Genomic DNA, 12,813 nt, shown 5'->3' on the forward strand with positions numbered 1-12,813 from the left:
ACATCCGCTAAATCTCGCGAGGTTTGGCGGTAGCTTCGCCCCTCCCTTTGCCGTCATTGGTCCCTGGTCCTACCGCTTACTGAGCATGTGTATGCGCCGCTTAGCTGTTAGCATTTAGAGATGGCCTCAGACAAGCAAAACGACGCTAAATTGTCCTCCACGGATGAAAACAAAGGAAAGTCATCGGATGGAGGACTTGGACTCGAAAGTATCCTTTACAGCACCAGACGTGTAGCGGTGGTTTTGTTTTTGCTGCAGTTTATCTGTGTCGGGCTCAGAAGCCGCAGGTAGCTCGCTAGCTAGCTCTGTTCTAGTATAACGTTAGCTCGCGTTATTAGGCTACGTGTCATATTGAAGCAGGCTGTCAGTGGCTCTGCTGAAAAGCATATTCATTTGGCTTATCTCAAACTCAAAGACGGTAAATAAGCCAAGCATGTCAGTAACTGTGCTGCCATAGACGTGTTCACTAGCAGCTAACTTACGTTGCTGTTTCTGCAACATATCACAGCACCACAGTCACACTTTCTGGGTGTGTAAGTCCAGTGCTAGCATGGCTGACATACTTTAATATGAATGACAAATGTACTACCGTGTGTGATGATAAAGAGAAGGTTGTCCCTTAACATTGATTCGCAGTTTTGCAAATAATCAAGGAGTCCCAGCAGCAGCATGGTCTCAGACACGGAGACTACCAGAGATACCGGTGAGCTGTGCTCAGTCATACTTCCCCCATAATAGTGCATTAGCTGTGTGGATGTCTGTGGTGAACTGTCGAGTAGTGTGTTGCTTTTCACAAAGTGGTGCGCAGTTTTTCAATGAGCACAAGCCCTTCGTTGGCCATATCCGTTAACTTTTTATATAAACAGATGTTCAATTTCTATTAGTGACATTTGTTCTCTTAATTACTGTTTTCATTCTGGAGACCAAATCCTTGTTTTCTGCACTGAGAATAAACCGTTTGCATGGAAACCTCTGCTACCATATGGCTCACATGAGACTGGTGTACAAATGTCTCTTAATACTAATTAGATTACCGCACTTGTACAATCTGCAGTCTAATACACATATTCTACCGTCACTACTTTTAGCTCAATTAATAAATCAAGAAAGAAAATACCAAATCTTCCTCGATTTAGGATATTTTTTCAAAGAAATCCTGGAATTGTATTTGTGAAAATTGACTGTGTGGTTGTTGTGTCCATTGAGAAAAACCGAGATGGAAATGTGCACGTATGTGTTATTCATTTAATGTAATGTAAACATCTTTGTGTACCTGTGTGCAGGGGTTACTGCTCCCGTAGACTGCGTCGCCTGCGCAAGACTCTTGGTTTCAGGATGGGCAACCGACACAAGTTCATTGGGAAGAAAATAACTGTCGAAATGCTTTCTGACAGCAGGTGAGGAATGGAAAGTCTGACCTTCATGTCCGGTTAACTGCCTGGTATACAGTAAATATAGGTTAGACACACAAACCCCGTGTTTGATGCAGGATAATGATTGCACATCACACAGCAGTTTGTCCCCTTCCTATCAAAATGTGTCTTATCTACATAAGAGGTTCTCAACCTTTTGTAGCTTAATGCTTTGTGTTATGTTGAAAAAGGTTGTCTATAGGGCTGGGCGATATGGCCTAAAAAAAAAATCTCCGATTTTTTTACAAAAAATCCGATTCACGATTTAAATCGATTTTTTTCCCCCAAAATTTTTTGCAGATGACAGAAGCTGTTGAAAACATTTTTTTCTTTTATTTTGTGATGATTTTCCCAAGTAGGTTGATAAAAATAAAGTGCAAACAAAACCTGAACATTGTAGAAAGGTGCCTGTAGTATACAAAAAGTATTTGGTCACTCTTTTGTTTGCCTGAATCATTTAAATATAAAATTAAATTAAACATAACATTAAATGGCATTAAATAGTAGCCTTCCATTGTAAACAACTGTGCAAATGTAACTTTTTACAGCAAGCTTTTCTAACTGAATACACTGATACAAACACAGCATGAAATAAAATGTATATGACCCTTTAACATTCACATTTTCAAAAGTGCAACATCTGATCTAACATCAACATAACATATTTTGCACAGTAAATAAGTGCATGTAAACAAAATCAAGTGCATTCACAACATAACCAACAGTATTAAACAGTAGTGCATGTTTTTTCTAAATATTTTTTGCCAGGAAGACAAGCCTGTCTACTACCTCTGGCTTCAGGCATGCACGGTGGCATGTAACAATGCCCCCCCCCCCCACACACTGAAAAGCCTCTCAGAGGGGGCACTTGTAGCTGGCACAGAGAGGTATTTCTTTGCTAAAGTACTTAGCCTTGGAAAGTTAAGTTGGTGACGCTTCCACCAGTCAAGTGGATCGGTGTCTGGGTCAACCTGCTGGACCACAGGTCAGTTGTTGCGGAGTAGAATGACATCCCCTCCAGCTCCGCAGAGATCCTTTGGCGTGTACTATTGTACAGCCGAGGCAAGGCAACGTCAGAAAAATGTTTACGGCTTGGTAGCACGTACCTGGGGTCCAAAGCTTTGAGACGGTGAATAAACCCCGGCTTTTCCACGGTGTATATGGGCACCATATCTTTTGCGATATACATCGCGACTGCATCCGTGATGGCTTTCCACCGGGCACTCTTCTTCTCATGCGGAGTACAGTTGGTGAATGTCTCCAAAATGCTGGGTTGTTGTTGTGAGGTGGCGGCGGCGGCGGCGGTGACATTGTTTTAGTTTGTAAACAATGCGCGCGCACTCTACTACGGGAACCCAACGGGGGGGAGGGGTGGGGGCGATTTTCTCGATTTTCAATAAAACACATCGCCTTAAAGCACACATTCGAATTAATCGATTAAATCGATTTATCGCCCAGCCCTAGTTGTCTAGCTAACAGTGAAAGCATGTTTGTTTCCAAGATAAATTGCTGACTGTCAACTTCGGATATAAATTGTGAAAATGTGCGTCCAAGGAACTGATGCACGGACCTTCCCTTCTCCAGGTATCTGTTGCTGGTTTTGATGGAGGCCGAGCGTGCGTGGAGTTACGCCATGCAGCTGAAGCAGGAGGCTAACACGGAGCCACGCAAGCGCTTCCACCTGCTGGCACGACTACGCAAGGCTGCCAAGCACAGCGAGAAACTGGAGAAGCTCTGCGAGAGCCCGCGCGTCGACGCCAAGACCAAACTTGAGGCGCAGGTACACGGTACAGAGTCGCCTTCAACCTGCTTTAAGGGACACAGAATTTATCATTTGAAATGAATAATGGCGTGTGTATTGCATTTCAGGCCTACACTGCATACCTGACTGGTATGGTGGAGTTTGAACTACAGGAGTGGAAGCTCGCCATGGAGGCCTTCAACAAGTGCAAGTGAGTTTTAACAGCGCTGCAGTTCCTTAATACTTTGGCAGGATAAGTGTCTGTTTGACATGTTTGAATCTTTATGACTTTTGGGAATTTCTAAACAACCCAATTTTGGTCTTGTCAGGACCATCTATGAGAAGCTGGCCAGTGCGTTCACAGAGGAGCTGGCAGTTCTGTATCGCCAGCGTGTGGACGAGATATCACCCAACATCCGCTACTGTGCTTACAACATCGGTGAGTAACGCAAACGCACGTATGGGGAAAACTGATCCCTCTCAACACAGCTGCTGCCCGTCTTAGACTTTTTTTAGGAATCCAGAGACGTATCACTTTCTTCTCCAACACACACACACACACACACACACACACACACACACACACACGCACACACACCATGTGACTTGATCTTATTTTTCTATCTGATTACAGGTGACCAGAACGCCATCAATGACTTGATGCAGATGAGACTGACTGGAGGAGGAGGAGGCATGATGGCTGAGAAACTAGAGGTGAACAAACAGGAGTTGAACATTAGTTTATGTTCTTGTATCATCAGTCATCTTTCTTATATCGGTGATGCCTAATATCATGTCACGGTCCAGCCAACTCACACATTTGCTCCTCAACTTTATTTTCAATAAAAAAAAAAGTTTGTGCGTGTGTGTGTGTGTGTGTGTGTGTGTGTATATAAATAATTAAACAAGATTGACTATTCAGTGATGAAATCCTAAGACGTCTTAGCTCCTATTGGACAGACAATCTTATGTTTTTTTATAAAAACGTTTCATACATTCATTTTTTATTTTTATTTTTTACTTCTCCTCAGGCTCTGATCACTCAGGCAAGAACCAAGCAGGCAGCCACCATGAGCGAAGTGGAGTGGCGAGGGAGGACGGTGCCCGTCAAGATCGACAAGGCCCGCATCTTCCTGTTGGGTCTGGCAGACAATGAAGCCGCTATCGCTCAGGTCAGTATATTTAGTTCCTGCTTTGTAAGGGATCAAAACAAACTGCCCTGCACTCGATGTGAAGGTGTTGCTGTTAGCAGCTCTTAATATCCTCACATGCCAGCGCTTAAAAATACATGCTTAAAGTGTTCTTATGGTCTAAAGCCCAAATGATTCGAGGGTACGTGTGCTGTAAATTATCCACATGCTTCTCAAAATATACGACTGTATGGACCTTAGATGCCAGAAAACATGAAACCGGAATCGATTGCTACGTTTTGTCACGGATGAATTAGCGTTAGTGTAACTTGGCCTTGTTGGTAGGATGGCTCAGTATTTGTTGGTGTGTTGATTCGTCCTTCGGCAGACTAATGACCGCTGATATGGTTTGACTTGTAGAAGTGTTGCTGATTTTTTTTTTACATAGCTGCCAGTGAAGGTTTTTTTTGGGAGGAAAGAGCAGTTTGTCCCTTTTTTTTTGTTTGTTTCCTGTCTGTTGGGTACTTGTTTGGGGCTTTGTGGTGGGTTTTACTGGAGTGTTTTGGGGAGGAGTGCCTCTGTCCCTGTTAGGCTTGTCAGCGGGTTCACCTATGGGATTGTGGGAAGAGCTCTTCACATGGGAGCATCTCTGTGGCTTTGAGAGGGTGGCTAGTTTCTTTTTTATTTAATAACAGCAACCCAATTAAAGTGTATGAAACAAATTTACAGGTTCTTTGAAATGTATGAAGTGAATAAGAATTGTGTTAAAAAATACGCTTGCAACTACTTTGAACTCCCTCAAAGAATCGCAATAGAAATGTCTCAATGGGTGTATGGCCTAAGTTTTAGCAGAACAGTCCGCGTAGTTCCTACAACTTCCAGTAGGTGGCCCGCTCCTCTTTAGGGTCTCTTCTGTCACCTCACGGCCACCTCAGCTCATTTCTGTGTCCTTATGCCTGAAGGCTCAGCACACCCTGCAGACATACCTGTCACGCCCACATCCACTCAGGTCTGCGGCATGCAGCCTCTCTCATTGCACGACTGCATTCTGTGCATTTCAGCCCACACATGAATACAGGGCGACACCCAGCAGGTCTCTGTGGACCGATTGATATTATCATTTCTCAACACCTTCAGTTCCAAATGGGCCCGTTTGGGACTCAACTGTAGCGTTACAGTCCATTTGTAAGCCAATAGTGGTTGTAACTGAACGTGTGGGAAGCTGAATTATTGCAGTTTTTTTTGTATCATTTATATTATAATATAAAGTCCTCATCAACTGTCTTTAAGTGGCGGAATGAATGTTGTAAGATTAGCAATGTTGGGTGCCATTTGTCCCATGTTGCTCAATAGAAAGTCGAGAGTAATTCACACAAACGACTGGGGACAGGAAACACCATATTGGGCCATACGTCAGTCCTAGTGGAAGAGCTCCGTCCACTCCTCCCTACTCTAATCGGTCTATCAGTCCAGCCCCCCCCCCCCCCCCCCCAGCTGAACAAGAGAGGATGCTCGACGGGTTGAGCCGGTCATGCTAGGCGTTGCCAGGGTGTTGGCACGAGTAAGTTGCACTAAATAACATCAGCCTCCTGGGTGGATGAGAGCCGTACGACCTGTCCATTCTCACTGCGAGGAATTTTCTCGTAACATTCTTCCACTGTGTTGCTTGAGTTTTTTTAAGGTGAATAAGTGACAGTAATGTCATCCCTAAAGGTGTCAAATGACTTACTTGAGTTAAAATGAAAAAAAAGATACTGTAGCCACATTTCATCTTACATTTACACGAAACCAACATGGCCTTCTTTCTTTAAATATGAACATATGTCCTGTAGACATTGGAGGCTATCGTAGAGTAACACAGGCCTGTTGTATACAAGTGTGTCGAGTGAAGAACAATCCTGTCACTCGCAAAGATTTGAACCCTGAAGCTCCAGAGTGGGATGATTGCAGATGAGTTGTGTGCAGGAATGTACCGGTGGCCTGCCGGGCCACATACCTGTGCCTTTCCCCCAGTTTGCCACAGTCACATACCTGCTGAAACTGTTGCTCTTTGCATCAAACCACAACGACTTCTAAACGGATGAAATAGTTGCGTTCGCATGGTTAACTTTTTTATTTTAACAATACGCACGGTAGTCCACGGCAAGAGACACATCATTTTTTGATCTCGATTGAATTGAGCCATGATTTATGCATATGATCTGTCAATTTAAAAGATCACTTTTGAGGTATAATAGTGTGAAAATAACAAGAAAGACTACACACCTAAAAGTCGTGTTAGTGACGTTTTTCGCTGAAGCTACGATGGCCGTGTGTTTCGGCCAACGAGACTTACTCGCACAAAAACGGGTCTTGCGCGTTCATGCGCTTCCCTGCTGATAAAGAGATGTGCAAAATTGGATTTTAACTTGGCAAACATGTAATTCATGCCACAAGTCAAACAGGATAAAAATGACAACTATTGAACATATTTCTTTCTGAAATAAGGTCCCATGGGGGACACTGGAACGGGCGGGACTTTGGCTCTCTATAGGGGATCACATTTGACCCGGTTCCTTTATGCAGGCTACAGTTCAGTTTACTGTCAAGTTGTTTCATGATTTCTTTTTCTACCGTAAATCTTTCTGCACCTTTTGTCGTTTCACTGTAACAGAATTGCACCACGGCTACATATACGGCACTGACTGCACCACGCATGTGTTTAGACCGTTAGGGATTAACTAATCAGATCTGGTAAATAAATCTTAATTGTTGTTTGTGTTGTGCAGACGGCTAACGAGGAGACCAAAGAGCATCTTTATGAGACCCTGCTGGCCGAGTGCAGAGACACCATCCAGGCTGTGAGAGAGGAGCTCAAGAGTGAGGCGGTAAGATATACTGCCGGTCAAAAAGTTGGAGAGGGATGTTTGTATTTTTGACCTAGATTTTTGCTAACAGTTACATCATTAGTTTAATTTACAGCTTACTAGCTAAGTTAAGACGTAAGAAAAACAAGAATGGGAGAAACCTTCAAATCATATTGCTTGTCTTTGTAGAAGCAGCGAGAGAGAGGCTCTGAAGGGGACAGCAACAAGGTGTCCAACCTGCAGTTCCTGCACAGGTAAAAGAAACGTGTTCTTGAAACAGTGACGTCATTGGTGCTGAACGGTCCCGGCCCGCCATGTGGAATACATGGTTTGATAATTGATGCATGTAATGGGTACCCAGAAACTCTTAAACGTACCCCCGTAGGAGATGTGAATGGAAACATCCAACCTGGCTTTTTATCCAGGCCAAAGCATGAATAATTCTCTCCACCCTCCGATGTTTCTCTCTTGAATTTATCTCCCTCATAATCGAATAATAAACATGATCTCCTCTCCCAGTTACCTGACCTACATCAAGCTGTGTACGCTGGTGAAGAGGAATGAGAGCATGGCCCATACTCTGCAGGCCAAACTGAAGGAACCCGAAGTAGACGAGAGCAAGAGAGGGCCCCGTCCGCAGGATCTCATCCGCCTCTACGACATCATCCTGCAGGTACATTCAATACATTGTGATCTTTTCAATCAGAAGCTGTTGCGTGTATTGAGAAGAAATAAAGAAACGTGTTTCTTAGCTCATAGGTCGCTGCCTTATTGTCCATAACAGCAGCATATATTTCGGTTAGTATAATACTTTAGACATTTGCCAGTTTCCTGGTTACTGATTAGTTTGATCTGTGTTGTCGACGGTGAGGGCGATGTGTACTTGGCCTTGTTTGACAGACGATGTCACTTCCTTTTCAAAGTATTAACTCACCTTCCGCTTCCCCCATCACCTCCCTAACTTTGCTCTGTTCGTCCGTCTCTCAAGAGTCTGGCTGAGCTCTCCACCCTGCAGGGCCTGGAGGATGACCACACCTTCCAGAAGGAGGTGTCCCTCAAGACGCTGGTCTACAAGGCCAACAGGTCAGACCCAGTTCTTAACTTGACGTCCTTGAGCCCACAATGTCTTGCAGTTGCTGTCCTCTTGTGTTCATGTCTTTTTGTTGTCACTGTCTATACATGTGTTGTTAATGTGTTCCTCCCCTCTGAACCCCTCGCAGGTGTTTCTTCATAGCTCAGTCGTATGTGCTGGTGAAGAAGTGGAGTGAGGCATTAGTGCTGTATGAGAGGGTGCTGAAATATGCCACGGAGGTCCAGTCTAAGACCAAGAACCTCAACAACAGCCTCAAGGTTGGTCCTATTAAAAACAAGACAAACGATCTCTTAGTTCCATGCGATTTAATCTACAATCCATCATGAAAAGGTCAGCTTACACGTGTGGACCATAAACACAAGCAAATTAGAAATGAAATAAACTCCACGGCGATTTCTCTGGTTTTGAAAGATTATGTTGTCAAATAAGTCCCCGTGACCATCTGTACTTGGCCCTGTTGTATCTGTGCTTCTGCAGGATCTCCCGGACGTTCAGGAGCTCATTGCTGAGGTCAACGCCGAAAAATACTCTCTTCAAGCTGCTGCTATTTTAGGTGAGTGCACCTTTTGAACTGACACGTTTTCTACTCATTTGTTTTTAATCGTACGAGAACCCATTTAGTCCGGCCTCTTTGTTCTGACTCGTTCTGCGTACAACCCTTCAAGGATGTGTTTGTGTTTCAGACACTGATGAGACCGCTGAAGTTCCCTCTCAGCAGCAGGTCAAAGACAACACGGTAAGAGAACAAAGTCAAGAGCTAAATATTGGCTTTCGTCATGGAACGAGGCAAATTCATCATGAAAAACGCATTTTTATTTCTTTCAAAGAGAAATTACTTTCTAAGTGGTCCGATAACTGTTCACACAACTCACTGTCTTGTAATCCTAAAGTCATTGTGGTTTTCACACAACTTGACTGACACACAGGAAATGATGCGATGGCATGCGTGAGATATTTTCGTTCAAGCAATCAGCAGAACTTTTGTTTGTTGATGTTGTCGATGGCACACGTGTTCACAAAATGTCCTGTTTTTACTGTTTATAGCCTGTTTCCTCTTCTGGAGGTGCAACAACAGCTCCGTGTTGCAAATGTAACTCATACAGTTCAGTTCCTATTGCACAGGTGACCCCTCGGCCAAGAATCCCCTCAATCCCTGTCCCTTGCCCTCATTGGCTGTAGTTCTCGGACAGACTCTCGACATTTGAACAGTTGACATGTAGCGCTCGAGTGCCGATATGCCTGTGAGCTGGGGCTTGTTGTCGAGGGGCTCCAACATTTTTGTGAACTAGGCATTAGTTTCAGGTCAGTGATTTGAATTTAACGAAATTAAACCAAAACCATTTAGTTGTCTTCCACAAATGTTGTTAAAGTGAGAGTTTGGTGGCACAACTTCAACTACTTCCAAGGTGAATGGGTCTTAAGAGGGCAAACTCCAGCAACACTTGTAGTTCATAGAACGGCTTTATTGTTGTTTATGCGACGTGTTGCTGGACTTGTGACCTCCTCGATAAATCTTGGGTGTTTTATGCTGGATATCTGAGTTATTGATGGATGCGTGCACTTCTTCTCCTTCACGCAGCCCCTCTGCAACCGTCTGGAGACGTTCCGCCTCGAACCCGCCCTCGTGGGGAAGCAGCCCAATTTGGTCCAGTTCCCTCCCGACTTCCAGCCAATTCCCTGCAAGCCCCTGTTCTTTGACCTCGCTCTCAACCATGTGGCCTTCCCACCCCTGGATGACAAGGTGGAGCAGAAGGGCAAGGGGGGTCTCACCGGCTACATCAAGGGCATCTTTGGCTTTGGCAGCTAAATCAACCTCCCCGAGGCTTCGGATTCAACAGGAGAGCCACGAGGTCCCGAGTTCACCACAAACAAGCAGACTTGGGTCAGTCGTTAATTAGAATAATTTAAATTACTTTTGTCTTTTTTTTTTTTTTTTTTTTTTGTGCCGAAGTGCAAGATGGGTGGAGTTTTGCAGCTCTGATGAAGTGATCTGATCAATTTTAAGTAGCAATATGACCCAAGTTCACCTGCCACCTTTAGTAAAAACATCAGGCTGCATGGGTCCCTAGCATACGGACTCCCTCTTTCATTTGAGCTATGGAGTCTGTGTCTTTCAGGTTTTACAGGGTACCGTGTCTGTAGCTACAGCCAAGTTGTCAATCTCACAATCCCGTCGGAGCAAACGAAGCCACTTGGCTGTCATTAGTAGTGTTTCTTTTCCATTGTCATGTAAGCGCCTTCGTGTAATTAAGTCAGTTTCTTTAACATAAAACTTACAGCGTGCAGTTTTGTTATTGCTGCTACTTTAATTTAAAAAAAACAAAGTAGTGCGAAATGGAGTTCAACAAACTGAAGCTGTTTTATCAATCGTCATGGTTTTCAGAAGACTTCTGCTGCGATTCAATTCGTCCCTCCACCGCTGCTTTGGTTTCTCCTGCTTTTGACTTTTGCATTCATTTTTTATTTGTCAACTACAACCTATACGGGTCATAATGCATATGTTGTCCTGTATGACATTAGGCACCAAAAGCGCCATGTTAGAGAAGTTTTCGACTTTTTAACACCCCTCACTGTCGCGTTTTCTACCAAAGGGCCTGCTCGCTGGTGACCGTACGACACCAGTGCAGCTCTTCACACTAATCAATTCATGATATGTCTTTTTTTTTTTTTTTTAGCCATTGTTATTTGCATTTCATCAGAATCGATGTCGCAGAGCAGTCGACATTAGTGAATGTAGGGAGTTTTTAGCAGCCTTTCATTCATTCACACAACTACGCCTGTTTGTCATGAGTAGGACTCAAATGTTTTCATCAACAATGACGTGTATGGATATTGTGTAACTATAAAAAGCTTTAGAGGTATATTGTTTGCCTGTCATAATGTCCACGTCAAAGCCGCTTGTTTTCTGTGATCCTTAAGGGACCTTGTTTGCCTGTGATAGCTGGTTGAACATGAGCTAGAGCATTGGTTCAGTGTCACACTTTCACCCCAACAGTTAACTGTTATGCTCTCATTTCTATCAGTCTGGTTTTTCCAGTGTTTTTTGTTAAGTAATCCAGATGGAAGTGTTGGGAGTAGTTCTGGAAAATAAACCGTTCCGATCAATATTTGTTGGAAACATAAGTGGAAAGAGAAATGATGAAACTGTATGATTTGATCTAATTTCCAGACCTATGATTAAAATATATTTGCACCAAAGACTGATCTCTTGACTTTCTTTGTTCACTTCTATTCTCTTAAAATTCATTTCAACGTACTTCCTTGTGATTCAGAGGACTGTGATGGAGGATAACAAAGCGCTTTCATTGTTGCATGATCTGTGATTTTGTTAGAATTAATTTAAAATAAACTCACATTTAACAAAGTAAAAACGTCTGAAGGGAGTAAAGAGGAATGACTGTCCTCTTGTCTCGGGTGTGGGTGTGTTAGCTGGAGTGCGTCGGATGCCTGAGCAGGGTGTGAATGTGTTTGGGTCTACTTTGCATATACGAGTTATGATTGAATGACAGGTGTGTTTGATACTCAAACAGTATTAGTCTTACAGATTACGGCATCAAAGGTCACAAGTATATTTGAATATATGAATCGACACACAAAGCCTCTCCCTGAGGACTTATTGTTGCCTCTCATTGCTTTTTAACATGCTAAAGACATTTGATGAGGTGGAGATAGATGTTTATGCAGGAAAAGAACCGATAAGACACAGTATCACTAACAAGTATTTTCTCTATTTCTTTTACTTAATTCATTTATTGTACTTAATTCATTTATTCACATTTATTTAGCTGTTGTGAGATGAAAAGGTGAAAGACCTGGAAGTTAACATTTTCACAGTTCTACACGCACGTACCTTTGTCATGCAGATTGGACAGCACGTGTACTTTTTCCGGGGAATAAAATGTCAAAGGTTCAGTACGAGCATTAAAGCTTTTGTAAGATTGCCTTCTTAAACCAGACAACCATGCTGTTTGTCTGCTGCTGACACACCCTCACTGTGTTTCCTCCTTTTGTTGTTTCCTCTCAGTTCAAATGCTGTTTTATGTTGCCATGTTAACTAACACAATGAACTTGAGGTTGTTATTTATCCCGTTTGAATCACAGTTAGCTCTATGGATGACAACCATCTGTCTGTTGGCTCCACGGAGGGCAACCGGCAATGCACTTGGGTCAACGATAACCTCACGAGGTCGAAGCGGTCACAGTTTTTAAAGGCAGGCGCCGCAGTTGCTCTCCCCCGACTGCATGACCCAGGGCATGATGGGAAAGCTGTCAGCAGATCAAAGAGCTTATTGGCTTTTAGATTTGACAACAAACACCAGGTTTTGTAGAAAATCATATTTTTCGGTGTAATTGTAATTTGTAACCCTGGATTGTTGGTTCCATCAATGGCAACAACTATGGATTGCTAATAATTTGGTTCAGATATGCATGTAGTCCTCAGGATGAGTTGTAAAAGCTTTTAACAGGTCAAATACAATGCTGGGCTATGACCAATATATTAAACTAACTACTAGGTAATTGCAGATTTTCAAATTTCCATTTTTAAGAACAATTTCTGTCCACGTTGGATTCACAGATACTTTTTTACTTT

The 12,813-nt window shown here is 43.2% G+C and overlaps 1 protein-coding gene across 1 annotated transcript; it reads left to right on the top strand.

The window, feature by feature from the left end:
• The first annotated feature begins 71 nt into the window (after window positions 1–71).
• srp68 (signal recognition particle 68) lies at window positions 72–11,411 on the top strand. Its single transcript, XM_079278532.1, has 16 exons — window positions 72–208; window positions 637–703; window positions 1,284–1,397; window positions 2,997–3,192; window positions 3,282–3,364; window positions 3,483–3,592; window positions 3,788–3,867; window positions 4,185–4,325; window positions 7,052–7,150; window positions 7,319–7,383; window positions 7,649–7,802; window positions 8,118–8,212; window positions 8,350–8,479; window positions 8,700–8,775; window positions 8,906–8,958; window positions 9,802–11,411. The coding sequence occupies exons 1-16, from the start codon at window positions 121–123 to the stop codon at window positions 10,027–10,029; spliced, it is 1,779 nt and encodes a 592-aa protein (XP_079134658.1). The 5' UTR covers window positions 72–120; the 3' UTR covers window positions 10,030–11,411.
• Window positions 11,412–12,813: the final 1,402 nt, after the last annotated feature.

This window comes from Melanostigma gelatinosum (genome assembly GCF_949748355.1).
Source record: "Melanostigma gelatinosum genome assembly, chromosome: 11".
NCBI classification, from domain to species: Eukaryota; Metazoa; Chordata; class Actinopteri; order Perciformes; family Zoarcidae; genus Melanostigma; species Melanostigma gelatinosum.

Excerpts from the sequence above, each read along its gene's own strand:
- srp68 (XM_079278532.1), top strand. The coding sequence starts at position 121 with ATGGCCTCAGACAAGCAAAACGACGCTAAATTGTCCTCCACGGATGAA. Across the intron at positions 4,326-7,051 it reads ATGAAGCCGCTATCGCTCAG|ACGGCTAACGAGGAGACCAA; the intron begins GTCAGTATATTT and ends TGTGTTGTGCAG. Across the intron at positions 7,384-7,648 it reads AACCTGCAGTTCCTGCACAG|TTACCTGACCTACATCAAGC; the intron begins GTAAAAGAAACG and ends CTCCTCTCCCAG.